The following is a 16710-nucleotide window of genomic DNA, read 5'->3' on the forward strand; positions in this document are numbered from 1 at the left end:
CGATTTTAAAAAGAATGAAAACGATACGTTAAATTCGTTAAATTCATAAGAATAGCAAAAATTGAATAAAAATAATTGAAAATTAAAAAATTTTAAAAAATTAAAAAATTGAAATCTTCAAAATGTGAAAAGATTATATAAAAAAATTATAGATTAATCTATGAAATTAAAAAGAAATACTGATATATTTATTGCATTTAAAAAAAATCAGTCATCCATTAAAAATATACAATTTATCGTTCGTAGATAATGATGTAATAACAGTTTCCCATTCATCTACAATATTATACTATAATTCAATAAGCAAAATTAAATACATTCAATTCTATCACTAATGACGATTCCAAACAAATATTTTTAAATACGAAATTTAAATGTTAAAATTTAATGTTTAAATGTTCAAATTTTTAATATTATTAATATCTTATTGTATTCTTTATATTTATGTAATATAATAGTTTATTAATTTATTACAATTTATTACAATCATTTTAAAAATATTTTTATATATGGTAACGAGAATGTTAATGTAATTAATAAATTTTTTATTATTATTGATTATTAATTAATAATATTGAAAATTATTCTAAAAACTTTGATTATAAAATTATGATGATAAAAATTGATTGTTAAAATAGATGACATTTTCTTTATGATAAAATGCCATACATTATTCTTAGAAAGTTATTGAACTAAATCATTTAAAAATTAAATATAAATTATTTTATTTTACTTTGCTTACTTTATTTCCCATATTAAATTTATCACACAGGAATATTTATTTATAATATACATAATATATATAATATAAATAATACATATTACTTATTTAAATATATATATAATTTATTTTATGTATCATTCAACTACATTCAAATTGCTTCATCAAGCTTTTTTCTTAGTTTTATTATCTGTGATGCTGTACCTTCTCTATATGACCAATATTTATAATCGTGATGTTGCCTTTCTAAATCACGTATTTGTTTTTCTAACTGGAATAATAAGCGCTTGTTGTTAGCTACCGATAATTTATGAAGAAGTTTTTCATATTCCATTTGTTCATTTGGAAAAAAGTATTTGGATAAAAATCTTGAAATAGGATGCTGTAAAATTATTATTGCTATAAAATTACAAATTTTTTAGACATTTAAAATGTTTGTATGTAAGTTCTTACACTATGATATTCCCATTGTTTTGGAATATACCCATCTGGAATTGGTTCTAAATGTGCAGGACCTATAAAAACATTGGTAAAAAAAATAATTAAACCAGCAGGTATGGCACCTACAAAGAAGTAAAAATGCATCCAATCTTTAGTTTTGTGCCACTGCCAACGACTTGGAGTTATTTCCATAGTTCGATGTTCTGACATCCATCTTAATGCTCCTAAAAATCATAAAATTAAATGTATAATATATTCTATTACAAAAATATAAAATTTATAAATTTATAATTAATTTCACTGTAGTAGTTTTCATATTTAAAAAAAAAAAAACATTTAAAAATATTACTATTAAAAAAATCATAAACGAACAAACTGATTTATACATAACAAACTATAATTTATACATTGTACGAAAATTTATTGCATAACAAAACACTATCACTTTTGATCTACTGCATATACGAAATAAAACACAATCATCTTTATCACCTTGATTTTGAAATGTGTAATTATTATTGTTTTTTTCTATTAATTTATTTAATAATCCATTTTTATGAGAGATCTTTTGATTTCTCACGAACAAGAGTCTACTCAAGACGACCATTTTGGTTTGAACTACAATATAGAACACAATATTTATGTCTCTTTACTAACTTATCGACAGAACTCTACCAATTAAACCGCGAAAATTTAAATTGCACATTGACTAAGAATCTACTTTATCAGCGTTAAAATTGCTTAAGCATTATAATAATTACACAAACAAATTTGATTGACAGTTTTTATTATAAATGCTTTTATTTTAATATATGAAATTATATTTAATATTTTGTATTTTATTTTTTTTTTAAATTCGAAAAATATATTTTGCATTATAAATTAACTAATAAAAAATAAAAAGTTCAATCTTCTTTCTATAAGAAAAATCTACATTTAAACATAATTGCGAATAAAAAAAATTTGACGAAATGAAGCTTTCATGATGCCACATAAATATATATATATATAAAATATAAACTACGTTTAATATCAATGAAGTTGGGTTAAGTGAGTAATTGAACTCGAGAAATGATTCTAAATTATAAACACTCGCGAATCATTGTGAATCGTGTTCGAAAACGAAAACTGATGGAAAATAAAATTATAATTAAAAGAAAAAATCAAAATTTTATTACTAATATATATATATATGTAATAATATCATATAAATATGTAATCTCTCAATATAGTTGTATTAATATTATTACTAATAATAATATTTTGTATTATGCTATCATTAATATTAATATGTTAATGTTAATAAACATTTTGAAATACTTATTCGGCATATTCATCGTTTGCCAAAGGACAAATATTAATACAAGCTTCGAACAATTTGATCGTTTATGTAGAGCCGAGTGAGTAATTTGTGCACGATAGTCGTTCGAATAAATGATATCGATTCAAGTGAAATTAATACTGGCGTTGTATCGCTGAAGATTTTCACATTCGACGCGTCGTAAGTGATACATAACAACACTAGTATTAACTGGTATTATATAGAATCGATTGGTACAAGTTACAAAAAAAAAAATATTGAATACATCGCAACAATGATAAGTATTTGCTACTTTGTCGGAAAGATAACAAGAGTATATTACAACAATGACTCGACTAAACACGCGTAAATTATATGATACATAACATGGGTTGGGACACACGATATTTATATATCCTTTAACGAGCCTATTATTATCTAATAAAATATTATCTAATTATTCACTCAAAGATGTTACGACTTATAATTGATAACTTTTCAGAACTCTTTTTTTTTTTATCTTTTTTTATGATTCTATTAGATATCTTGAAAAAGAACAACATGTTTGGTATTTTTTTTTTTTTTTCCTCCTTTTTTTTCTCTCCTTTTGATTAAGACTCGAGTATGTATCGCAATCTATCTCGCGCAATAACCTAAGGAAAGTTGCGACGCATTAATTCGAGAAAGTCATGGATCGATTAGATATAATTTAATGAAAAAGAAAAAAAAAATTCATAAATAATAAAATTATTATTATTATTATTAACTGTTATTTCCCATTTTGGATGTTTACATCTCGTACGTACACCTACGAGATTTCATCAAGAAGGTGGCCCTGAAGAAATGGGTTAAAGACCGCGAGCCTTTCCCAATATAATTTTACATGTTTCTTTCGAGACGCTCGGTCGCTTCGCGAATTTCCCCTTCTATCGAGCTTCACGAAGATAAATCTATGAAAAATTTATAGTACACGGTGCACCATGCAACCAGCAAATCCCTCCCGTTGTCCACGTGATTCGCACGTCCTTCTACTCATTATTGTTTTCGTAATACATGCTGCTGTACACGTGAACTGCGCATACATGTTGGATATTTGGATCGAGTCGGATCGAGTTGTTTGATTTTTCAAAATAATAAATTTTTCAAGATAAAAAAAAAGAAAAAAAAAGAAAGAAAAAAAGAAAAAAATTAATCCAAGTAAATTGAAAAATATTTTTATTTTTTTCTTACGATTGATAAATTGATTCCATTTCACGGAGATTGCAAGGTAAATTTCATTCTGGAAAAATAATAAAAATACGATGATGGTCGAAATAGTTCTTCTATTCTCGAAGTTGGAACGCGAGGTTCGAACGAAAGGTTTCCTCCATTAGAATCACGCCATGAGCCTCGGTATTGCCCATCGACTCGAACGTTTCGAGTGTGAATAGGTCATCGTCCAACAATATATGTACACTGCCGTATCGTGCTGTCATATTGTGTGTGGCGAGCATTTAACAGACGGTGCTGTGCTTTCTAGACGCGTTAGCAACCCTTAAATTGTTCGCTTTGTCACCAGCGATATACCGACACAGAAAACAGACAACGTCGAGAAGATACGATCGACCGACCCGCAAGGCAAGCGTGCCCAGCCTTTAGTCGCGTACCGGCCACCGCGCACTGCACGTCGCGAGGTGTTTGTATCCGGAGGACGAGACTTCTGCTTCGTTCCACTGACAGAAAGGGGGAGAGAGAAAGAGAGAGAGAAATTAACCTAACAAACGAAAGAAACAAAGAAAGAGGCATTTCTCGTTCGAGTTCTTTCAAAATTTTTATCCATCATTTCGATCCATCTGGTTAATTTATCCAGGCTTCAGAATCGAATTTAAAATAGAGGAAGAAAAAGTTGAAAGTCAAAGGTGAGTAATTTATGCTTGCTTAATAACGTACATGCAAATTTGCTATTATATATTTACGCCAGAGAATGTTTTTATCCATGTGTCGTGAAACGTACGTTAAACGAAGAAATTTTTGTTTCGAGTTAACAGAAATTATTCAGAAATTATTTAGAAATATCCGATGTACGTAATAAATGACAGAGAAGCACGAAGGCACAGAGTGCAGTCGTTGACTTCTCTTTGATCGATCCTTCCGTTCTCGTGGTTTTGCGAATAGGATTGACCGAAAGGCAGTCAGGCTCGAGTACGGGTCGAAGAAATCGACCAAGAGCTGAAACTCGCCTATTACGAGTCCCCTCATTGAAAGGCATCAGACATGGCAAATCCATGTTTTTAACCAAGCGAAGAACCGCTTTCGAGAACAATCTTTGTTCTTAAGGTTCAAGGAAGTTCAAGTTACTCTGTACGTTATGAACATTTCACACACGTGAACACGATCGATCATCGTTACAAAAATAGACACCATGTGACAGTGACTTATTTCGATACTACGGGCAACATATACAAGATACACGCTAAATAATTAGTGAAGCTTCGTTTCTCTGAACAAATATATTCCTTTTTTATTATTCGATCAGAGGTAGTAAATTTTCTTATGCAACTTCTGATTCGAATTTTTGTTGAAAATAACATTTGTCGTTAAATCAATCTGAATGCTCGAATCGTCCAAAATATACGGAACGATCTCCCCTTCGAATCGTGCCAGGTTCCTTTGTTTTGTTTTTACTTTGAAAATTTTTTCTAAGCATATACATACACGAGTTTACGAGCTAACGACGTTATCATAATGGTTATAAACGTAAATGTGTTTCGATATCGACAAATGATTTAAACGTGTAAATGACGTAATTTTTATTATACATCGCATTTATAAATCGTGCGTTTGACGCTTAACATAACGCGTATCCAATTTTATTTTCCGATCTTTGATCTGACCTGGTGCACGTTTCAAAACCGAATCATCGTCGTCGTCGTCGTCGTCGTCGTCTCACATTTGAATGAATAATGGGTGAGAATTATTTTAAAATTCATATTTAAAACGATCGAAAGAGATTCACCTTTGTATCTGTGTTGTAAAAGTCTGAGCGTAAAAAAAAGGAAGAAAAAAAAGAAATACGAACGGAAAGTTAAAAATTAATTGTTACATATCATATTTTCGAAAAAGATAAATTTTCACGTAACAGACGTTTCAGACGTGGATTATCTCGTTTCATTTGCTCGATGGTCTAATCGATGATTAAAGTCAAGATAAAGAGTTTCGTAAAATTAATCTATTTTAATGTATTATTTGACTTAGAATCGACAATTAATCTTTGATAATTGTTATAAGATAATTGTCGCAAACATCGTTCCCTCATTAGATGATTAAATAAAATACTTAATTCCTTTCAAAGATAATTAAATTTTATAAGATATATTCCCAATTGCGTGTACGCCCTTGCACGACAAATAATTATCTGTCCTTAATTGTGAATCACGTGACATGGGCTCCGGCACGTGAATCTCTCTTATGCAATCTCTGCTTAAACTCTAAACTATCTTGATCGTGATTCAAACGATTTCAAGAATCGTGTCGTGCTTGTTAACTCCTGATCTTCTTCTCGTCGAGCAATTTTTCTCTCGACGAAGAAGAATAGATTTTCAACGATTGGAAAGGGAAAAAAAAAGGAAAAACAATTTCGAAAACAACTTCAATTTCCCCCTCCCTCGTCCTCGCTCGAGAATTCTGCAATACTGCGTGCCGTAAGAACAATTTAATCGGGATTCTCCTCGAGTCGAGTTTATTATCGTTCAAGGGTTGGTCGTCGAACGAGATAATATTCTTTTCTAATTCGCAACAAGCGAATGACGAGCTTCGTTTTCCAATCGTGGAAATATTTCTATATCATTTGATCATTTCGCGGAGAATAATCGTCGGAAAATAATCGTCGATCTAATGGTACAGTGAACGTCACTAACGTCTTATAAGCGCGAGGAACTTTCGCGAAGTTATTTTCCTCAGGGCGGCGCACACGCACGCGCATCGTGTATGCGTGCGTGCGCGCGCGCGCGTGTGTGTGTGTCCTCTATTTTACGTTTCTACGAAAGAAGGTGAAAAGGTATCTCGCGTTCGACATAGAAAGTCAATATTCAATTCAATCCTCGCTGGGAGCGCGACTGTGAAATTATCGCGTAATTGTGTTAGAGTATTTTATGATCTCCTTCGAGATATTGGTTCGTGGCCACGATATATACGTGCGTTGCGAGGAGAATTATGCAAGCGTCTTCCAATGTGTGACGTTCCATTATCCTTTCGTGCATTGTATATACGCGAATATAATATTTGTAAAAATATATTTATTATTTTCATGTCTCGCATCTTTTCTTCTTTTTTTTTCTTTTTCAGAATAAAACGTAAAATGATGGCCAAGTACGAGATCCTCGGTTCGAGTTGATCGAGGATTTTTCCCTTTTAGAAAAGATCGAATCGACCAAAGCGTTGATTGAAGAGAGAGAGAGAGAGAGAGAGAGAGAGAGAGGAAAGAGAGAAGAATTGAATATACGAGTTCGAGAGTATCGAGAGGCGTAAAAACCAGCCATGGATCCTTACTCGTTAAGGTTAGTCTTAAGAAAATATGTTCACGTTGCTTCATAACAATTTACAGAGATAAATTGGACGCAAAGGGGAAAAGAAATCGCTTGATTAATATAATAATGGCGAGCATACAGCCTTTGTAATGAACTGTCTGAATAAGAAATGATGTCATTCTTCGATTTCTTAATTATCTCGAGTTGTATGCACGATTAATTTAACATTGTATCCATAACCAATGAAACGGGATTATAAATTATTCTCCTTTCGTGAGCAGATGGTATTTATAAAATAGACCGATCCATCCATCCATCCATCCATCCGTCCGTCCGTCCATCCGTCGCAGGTACAATCCTCTGAACAGGTTTTCGAAAGACGGTTCACAAAGATTTTTTCCTTTTTCCTTTGTCATCATCCTCTCTATCCCCTTTCAATTCCGTGAGCCAGGGTCGTGAAAAATCCTAACCGGGATAAATCCTGCTTTTCTTTTCCCTTTCTTAACCTTCCAGATTATCCGTGTGCTTTTCCATTTCTCGAAGGTAGAAAACCATTTTGTTCCCTTCACCATTTGTAAAAATTTCTATTTCTTATAACTGTTTATCATTGCGAAACGAAATATAATTCTAATAATTATAAAGACGTTTACAATATTTTATCAATATTTTAAATATCTAATAATCTTTAACCAATTACTTTTTTTTTTTTTTTCATTTTTTTTTTTCTTTATCAAACCGTAATTTGAGCTTGCAACGTGTCACACGAACTGTGGCATGCTATTGTTCCGTGAAAAGAGGTTCTCAAAACTATTTGCTTAGTTGACTTTGTAGACCGATTGGTTTCTGTTTCATAACACCTAGTAAGGATAATCGAGAATTCAGAGGATGACGACATCTCGTATCGAAACTACATATGTACTTGCATACGCGTGTATAATTCTCGCTCGATTGTCCTCGAGCGAGAGAGGAACCTAATCGAATCTTTTCGTTTTCGTTTCTTGCCCACGTACAACAATGCAAGCGGATTTTGGAAAGTGTCCTTCACCATTCACCTTTCTTCTTCGTGATCGATGTTCGACCGATGATCGTATTTCATTCAACGACGAAACATTTTTCATCGAATAATTTTTAACGGAATCGACGATCGATTTTTTTCTTTTCTTTTCTTTTCTTTTTTTTCATCAACGCGACATTAAACGAAAACACGTGACTCGTTCGAAGGAATAACAGGAAGATTCATTCTGGAACCAGTTTTGCCGGCGTATAATGTATATATATAAATTGTCGATGCTTCCTTGTCTCTTCGAGACGGGGCGAGAGAAAGAAAAGTTGTTGTAATTTTTCTTTCCCGTTTTTCTTTTCTCTATTTTTGACGGGTTGAAAAAAAAAAAAGAAAGAAAAAATTACCCAAGCAAGTGACTGTATAAAACGCAAAAAAAAAGTATCTAAAAAGAAGAAGAAAAAAAGTCTCGTTGAACATTGATCACGTTAAAAAAAAAAAGAAACGAATGATTCAATTTCTTTAAACGCAATCAATCTACACGAATCGACTTGTTTTTCGCAGTTTCAATTTTGGAAATTAAACTTTGACCTAATATTGTCATACGTTTCCTGCTAATATGGTTAATTCGTGTAGACCGTCGTCTCTTATATAAACGGTGTATAGCGAGACTTGTAAACAGAGGACGAACGTAGGATCGAGTTAATATTTAAAAGCCAAACAGGCTACTGTTTCCTTAGATGAAATTACCACGAAATTAATGAATTAACGTTTGAAATTAACGAAATGTTTAATTTTTCTTTCTTTTTTTTTTCGTCCCTCCCTTCTCTCCGGTTAATTTTAATCGAATGTAATAATAATAATAATAATAATAATGGTTGAAATCGAGGGAGAATCGAGCGAGGCAAGATTGCATTCTTTCGCCACAATGTAGGAAATACAGCGTATATACCGGTAGGTGTTCTACTTCCACCATCCATTTACAATCCGCCGTTGAATAGGTCAATTACTGTTACCGTGATATGTACTAGGTTGAAATGAAACAAGGCGCGAGGATCGATTGGCGACTTCGCATGATCGGCTGATCGTCGAGCGTAAACGTCGCTCGTTACAAACATTGAAATTTTTGCATTGTTGTTTCTCAAATGTTTTTTTTTTATCTTATCATTTGTTGTAGCCAAACGACACGTCAAACTTCATTACGTCACGCAATGAAACACGCATTACGCGTATATATATATATATGTATAAATATATATATATACATACACGTTCAAATTAATTTTTTCTTTTCTTAACGAAATGATGATAAATAATCGATCGATAATAATAAAATCTTGATAAGTTTTTAAGATAATTCTTAACGTAAGTTTCTTTCTTTTTTTTTCTACAATATAAAATTACTATTTTCTTAATTGGTAAAAAAAAAAAAAAAAAAAAAAAATGCGAAGAAGAGAACTCGCTATCTCTACCTGACAGGAAGCTAGGGTTAAAATAGTATAGGATGACGTCACCTGATAATCTTTCGTATGATAAGGAGTTTAGTACTTACGGTGCTTATATTTCGATTTTTATTTTATTTTTTTATTTTTTTTTTCATTTCGATAAAATCATATAAATGGACTAAAACGAAATAGAATGTTTATAACGTTGTATTAAAATTGTTAGTTGTACGTGATACTGTGGTTTAATCAAGGCATGGCTGTCCGCAAATTCGCCAAATATTCCGTTCCTTGTAATGGACACTCGTCATATTTGCCGCTTCTCCGTTTTATATTTCAGAAGAGTAAGGCTAAGGCTAAAGATGTCAGCGCTTAAAACACACAGATATATATATATATAATATTAGCTCCTTCTATTCTTAGGAAAGCTGTTTAATATTATTGGAACGAGTTTTTTTCTCAGTCAAGTGTCAACTAGTGCAATTGCGGAATTTCGATGTATGTATCGTGTGAAAGTTTATCGTATATGTATATATATACACATATATTGTATAAAGATTAATTAAATAAATTACGATAAAACGATTTTGATATTTACGGAGGGATCGTTCCTTGTCTAAACATTGAACACGCTCGACGATAATATCATAATTAGTCTTTGTCGTGTTTGCTTATGCACGATTCTCCCAGTATATACTCGCGGTACGTAGCCGTTTCATTGATAATTCATTGCAATTGTCTTATTGATTTCTACTGTTCGACTGTTGTTTCGTATCGTATATTGTTTGCTTGCGCGAAAGAAATTATCAAACACGATTCCACATGATACAATTGCCGTTTCAAACATCGCTCGAGCCAGCGATAATTTAATCTTGACAAATTATTATTAGAGTGTTGGTAAGTGATGTGCAGGAGACTCTAAAGAATCCGTGCGCCTCGACGATTACCTTGACTGAAGAAATACGTATATGTGCGCGCACAGCGAGGGACGGCGAGCTAACGCGCTAAGATGCTCTTTTTCTAAATGCTGCGTTTTCTTCATCGAGACAAAATCGATACCGGGGGGGAACCGGGGCGCCTCTGCCGGATCAGAAACGGACGGACATTGTGTACAAATTTATTCGTGTTAGGAAGAGGTTACTTTCATACCCTTCCAACTCGATAAATATATATAATATACGTATAAAAATATATATATATTTATAGAAAATGTATATATAGAATATGTGTAGAAAAAAAACGACGACGATACATGCCGATGTAAATTTTCATTGAATTTATCCGAGCGAAAAAATTATATAATTGTGACCTATGCAGTTTTTCACACTTAGCAACAAACATTAGACTTTATAATAGATTTTATAGCGGGTAATAAATCGAGGATTAAATTAAAAGGAGGCTTGGTATAATAATATGGTTTGTACAGCATTATACATTATTAACATTTTCTTCCATGTGTGGTGTATCCGAATCCGTCGCCGGTGGAAATCCTCGAATAACCGCGCGCGTTAATTCTTCAAGCACTTAATTAAACCGAGTTAAGCTCCAACAGCTTAGTGATATATAACGCGTTTCTAGCTACTGTTACACAACCACGTACTGTTTTCGTGCGGGAGCGATCTGGATGTCATTGCTCTTGCCTGGAAACCAAACGTGATACGTGTATGTATACGTGCGCTTGTTGTGTATCCTCTTTATCCAAAGGCAAGGTTTAGTAATCACACGATACATTGTCTAATAATCGCATCTGTCGTTATTTAAATCGACGCTCGAACCCGTTTTTTCCTTCGATGTTGTTCTCGGTCATCGATCGATTTAAGTTGGATCAACTTGTCGCAATAAATCGCCAGCTGTTATAAATCTATTCGCAATTACTAACGCAGACATAAACATCGTGCATGCGTGATAAAAACCGATTCGCGTGATGTCACTGTTACGAAAGAAATGGACGCAACAGTAATAGTAGTGGTAGTAGTGGTGGTGGTGGTGGAAACTGTACAGTTTTGAAATTGTCGATACTCGAGAAAATATTAATTAGGAAAGAAACTTTAATCAACGCACTGTAACCAGATAGAGTTGAAACATTAAGAAACGAAAACATTTTTGTCGTGCTAAGTGAGTCATTGCTCGCGGCGATTTATCTATGTTGTATATTCCACGATCTAGCCTTGAAGTTAATAAAAAAAAATTCAAAAGCATTTATAAACGTTTATAAATCATATCGCCGGGGAAACAAATACATATTCGTACCTCATTTAACATCCTTTATCGGATGTTTTGTCGTCTTTGATATTTTAATTATCGTACAGAGAGAAGAATAGAACGTTGTTTATACGTGTTTTCGTGTTTCAGTGTTGAACGCGAGGCGTCGAAGAATATCGAGGAAAATGAAAGAGAATGCTTCAAAGATGCGATCGTGTCGAGCAGAAGTCTCAACAAAGGCTTTGTCGAGCCTACCAACATTAAAAATGCCATACCCGAGGTATAACATCATCGAGGAAATATCTTTCGAAGGAGAAAAAAAAAAAAAAAAAAAAAAAAAGAAAGAAACGAACTTAAAATACTTAATCGAATCTTTCCCTTAGATCGCTTCCTGTATCATTGCCGCGTCTTTCCACATATCGGTAGGATTAGCCATGGCATATTCGGCTATACTGATTCCTCATCTCGAAGATCAAGATGCGGAATTGCACGCAACCCAAGAGCAGACTTCCTGGATCGGTAAATAATTTCTTAACGTAAAAAGAGTTATTCAATCAGTGCGAAAATTTTGTGTGAAAATCATTGAAAACAATTGATTTTCAGCCAGCGTGGTTGTAGTTTGCACGCCTTTGGGCGCCGTGCTAGGCGGATTTTTAATGGAGACAGTGGGAAGGTTGCGCACCCTTCAATACGGTGCCATACCTTTCGTTGCAAGCTGGATTCTTATTGCGCTTTCGACCAATATCCCGATGGTTTTGGTTGGTCGATTGTTAGCAGGCTTGGCCACGGCTATGGCAACATCGCCAGCCATTGTTTACATCACCGAGGTCGCGCGGCCGGAACTCAGAGGCTCGATGATATCTTTCGGCCCAACTTTAGCCTCGTTTGGCATGGTGCTTTCGTACTTAAAAGGTGCCTACATTGACTGGAGAATTGTTGCCTGGCTCAGCATCGTTTACGCGGTCGTGCCAGTTATTCTGGTGCAATTTTTCGTCCCGGAATCGCCTGTATGGCTCGTTTCAAAAGGACGGTTAGATGATGCGAAGAAATCTTTGGAATGGTAAGGAAAAAAAGGACAGAAACGTAGATAAGTAGATGAAACAAGGATGAAAATTTTTGCGACGTGTGTCAAATTTGTTTCGTACACACGTATGTATAGGAAGAAAGAGAAGTATATTCTAAATGATAATATTTTGTTTTAATTGTAGGTTGTACAAACGCGAGGAGAAGCAAGGAAAAGTGTCCGCCGCGGAAGCACAATTTATCACAATCTTAAAAGAGAACGAGATAAAATTAAGCGAGCAAAGAAAAAGCAAGCATGGAGGTATCTCTACCAAGCTGAGAGGATTTTTGAAACCAACAGGATGGAAACCAATGATGATACTTTTCCTATTCTTCTCCTTTCAACAATTTTCTGGCATCTATATTACTCTTTTCTACGCTGTTACATGGTTCCAAGTAAAATATCAATTGTCCTCGATTTTCTACTCCCAAGTATTGTAAATCGTTGATTATACGTTTGATAATTACCATAATTTTACTGTCATTCAGGAAGTTGGTTCCGGTGTGGATGCGTATATAGCCTCGATTCTAGTCGGTGTAACCCGTTTTCTATGTTCGATGGTGAACACCTGGTTATTAAGACGATACAAGAGGCGACTCCTATGTATAATTTCATCCTTGGGAATGACTCTTTGTATGGGTGTTTCTGGTTACTTCACTTATCTTATTAAGAATGGCGATCGTTCCGGAAATTGGGTATGGAAATAAAATTATTATACGTCGTTGAACGAAGAAAATTAAATAAAAAATCATTTTCATGTTGTCCATCTTACGTTTCTAGGTTCCCGTTTTATGCCTGTTACTCTACGTTTGCACGTCTATGGTCGGTATGCTGACTATTCCATGGACAATGACGGCCGAATTGTTCCCAACTGAAATCCGAGGAATCGCCCATTCCATTAGTTATTCCATAGCCAATTTACTCATGTTTTCTGCCCTGCAGAGTTACAGAAGTTTGCAAGATTTTCTGGGTGGTATGTGTATACAATATTTTATTTATAATGTATCTCCTTCGTCGATTTTTATACATTTTTTTATCATCACAGGGTCTCATGCCGTGCAATGGTTTTTTGCTGGCGTTTCGTTAGCAGCCGTCGTTTTCGTATGGTTGTTACTTCCAGAGACTCATGGTAAGAAACTCTCCGAGATCGAGGAATATTTCCAAAATCATTTCCTAGCTGTCGGAGCTGAAGCAAAGACAAGGAAACGAAGAAGACAGAGAAGAGCGCAACGAAACGCCAAATCGTCCGCTACGCAACCATTGAATCCTAAAACTATACAAAACGTGTAAATTTCTCTTCCATGAGGCTGGAATCGTAAGATGCAAAGAATTCCTAGCCAGAGAATACGTATTAGCGTATACTCTATACATGACACACAAATTATCTTTTAGTTCAAAGTTGTTACCCTTGTAAAAGATAAAATACGCGCCCAAATTTTTATAAATTATATCGATTTACTTTAATATTGTTAAGATTGTTAGCATTTCGAAAAGTTAAAAAGCGAGAGGCAGGAAAAGGAATCGAAAGTATGTATGAAAGAGAACGAAAGAGAGAGAGAGAGAGAGAGAGAGAGAGAGAGAGAGAGAGAGAGAAATAGGAATGTTACGATTACGAAACCGTGTAGTTTCATACTTAAATAACTTGCTTTCACTTAAATAATTGCAAGAAAAAAAAAATGAACTGAGGAAAAAAAATTGAGGATTCTCAATATCGAAGGTAATTCTCATTGATTATATATATATTATATATTACAAAATCAGACTTCGTTTATTACTAATTTTGAAGGAAAATTTTAAAAAACAATTATTCAAAGAATGATACAAGCAAAATGAATTCGCAGATTTCTGCAATCGTTGAATTACATTTGTTTTGCGATATATAGCCTCGAGATCCAAATGCTTGCACGTGTGAAATAGTATATATATAAATGCGTATACAGCAGGAAAGATGATTAATAATACGCACGGCACGCAATGTGATGTTGCCAAGAAAACTAGATGAAAATTTGTACCAAAAATTAGCAAACGATTTTATAGGCGAGATATAAAACAGTATTATAGGTTGATCCGATACAGCCTTCCATATAAAATATACATTTTATGGATGACCGTAGAGGATGAAAAGATAAAAAGATTTTTGTCCGAGAACAAATGCTGAGTATGTGCCTAAGATAATCTTTTTTCTATTGTACATTGTCTCGCGAAACATCTATATACGTTTGCCGTTTTCAGGCAGGCATAGCATTCCTTTTGGAAATCGATTGTTAACAACTATGCTGTGATTAAATAATATTTACAAAGAAAATTCATATAACGTGAAGTGCAGTATTCCGTTCTGCCTGCGAAGCGTACCATTTAAAAAGCAAATAATATCAAAGCGCAGGCGCTGCGTAAATCACTAACGCCATCTATCGATTCGTTCAAATTTATGGATTCTTCTTTTAGTGACATCCATCGTCTATCTATTATTTAAACTATAGATAGATCTAATATTACGATCGTCACTTTTTGTACGACTTTTTTCACGTTTAATGTTTGTGCTGATATATACATCATTTTTTATGATATTTTTATACCGAATCGTGTTTTCTTCTAAAACAAATCGTGAACCAAACGTATAAATGTACTTTTTACAAGTTCATTGACCGCCGTCGTACTTTTATTAAATGTGATAGTCGTAATCGGTGGACCAGATCGAACGTCCGATGTATCTTAAAGTGCCGAATAGATGCTCGATAAGAATTATACAAAATCGATCAAGTTGATCAATTGATTGATTTTTATCGTCGAAATTCAGCTTGTCCATTCTTAGAAAAAAAAATTACCACAAATTGTTAAAAGATACAATCAAATTCTCGATGAAAGTTGTCGTAATAATGATAAGACGAAAAGATAAACTATTAATCTCATATTAAAAAAACACGTATATTGTGCGTTAGTTTCATTTAGAAAAAATTTTGAAATATTATATATATATGTATCGAGATTGGTTCGACAAGTGCCTTTCTTTTTTGTCGATTTATTTTGTAATATAGGTATGCGTGAATTATACGAACAGAGTAGAGTTTATGCGAATGTACTTTGTATCGTATTATATAGTATGCTTGTATTCTTCGGTTATACATATATGTGTACATACATATATACTTACATCTATATGTACCATTGTAAAATTTCGTAGAATGTTTCTAATAAAATCGTATTTTTGGAAACCGCAAAAAATTGTAAATTTAGTTAAAAATAACCATTCATAGTAAAATGGAAACAACTGATTATCAAACATTCGAATGAAAATTATAACTTGTCAATTTAGATACGAATTGAAGAAATTTACGAATATCGACATAAACGTCAAAAAATTTTGCATTATTTTAAAATTAGCTATATTATTATAATAATTATAATAATTATTTTATAAATAATTTTTTAACTATTTTTTTTATAAACTACTTCATATCGAAAGTAATTTGAATAAAATGATGAAATTTCAGTAATTATAAATTCTGAATGTTGATCGATCGATGTGAATTATGAAAATGTTTGTATTTACTGATATTTCGATAAAATTATAATAGAAATTAACGATTGTCATAAACGAGTTTATTCTATTTATAAAAAATATGATATATCGAAATAATTTTTAAATGATAAAAAAAAAAAATTTTTAAAACGTGTAGAAAAATAAATATAAAAATATACCATGTACATGATTTACACGTAATTTAGGGCAGTTTAAGTGGATATAAATTCAAATCTGTTTGAAAGTATACGACAATTGGCTTTATTTTGACGCGAATTCGTCAATTAAGGAATAAAAATTAAATACGAGTTTGAATTACATGTGTTTCATAAATGTTACGCATACGTATATATGATATAAGATCGACATTTAATAATAAAATATAGTCGGGCAAAATATCGCAACAAAATAACGAAGTTGTTTATTTATGATTTTTTTGCTGCAGTATCGCATATTAATTCTGTCAATCTTGATTTTTATTACTCTATGTATCCGAATGTTATCGAATCATTTTGA

General features: G+C 32.9%; 2 protein-coding genes across 4 annotated transcripts; one reads left to right on the forward strand and one right to left on the reverse strand.

The window, feature by feature from the left end:
- Positions 1–719: 719 nt before the first annotated feature.
- On the reverse strand, positions 720–1809 carry LOC408477 (NADH dehydrogenase [ubiquinone] 1 beta subcomplex subunit 5, mitochondrial). The gene is made up of 3 exons (XM_392023.7): positions 1655–1809; positions 1175–1386; positions 720–1103 (listed from the first exon to the last, which is right to left on the reverse strand). The coding sequence occupies exons 1-3, from the start codon at positions 1767–1769 to the stop codon at positions 873–875; spliced, it is 558 nt and encodes a 185-aa protein (XP_392023.1). The 5' UTR covers positions 1770–1809; the 3' UTR covers positions 720–872.
- A 1921-nt stretch (positions 1810–3730) lies between these two features.
- LOC408478 (facilitated trehalose transporter Tret1) lies at positions 3731–15254 on the forward strand. 3 transcript variants are annotated; one of them, XM_006565791.3, is made up of 9 exons: positions 3731–4360; positions 6786–6997; positions 11762–11891; positions 11995–12130; positions 12215–12671; positions 12820–13069; positions 13163–13369; positions 13455–13647; positions 13720–15254. In XM_006565791.3, exons 2-9 carry the CDS (start codon positions 6978–6980, stop codon positions 13962–13964), a joined length of 1638 nt encoding a protein of 545 aa, XP_006565854.1. In that variant the 5' UTR covers positions 3731–4360; positions 6786–6977; the 3' UTR covers positions 13965–15254. The 3 variants fall into 3 exon arrangements, with proteins under 3 accessions (XP_006565854.1, XP_006565855.1, XP_006565856.1); XM_006565792.3 differs by lacking the exon at positions 3731–4360 and adding an exon at positions 6189–6338; XM_006565793.3 differs by lacking the exon at positions 3731–4360 and adding an exon at positions 6373–6498.
- The last annotated feature ends 1456 nt before the right edge of the window (positions 15255–16710 follow it).

Source organism: Apis mellifera, linkage group LG14 (assembly GCF_003254395.2).
Source record: "Apis mellifera strain DH4 linkage group LG14, Amel_HAv3.1, whole genome shotgun sequence".
NCBI classification, from domain to species: Eukaryota; Metazoa; Arthropoda; class Insecta; order Hymenoptera; family Apidae; genus Apis; species Apis mellifera.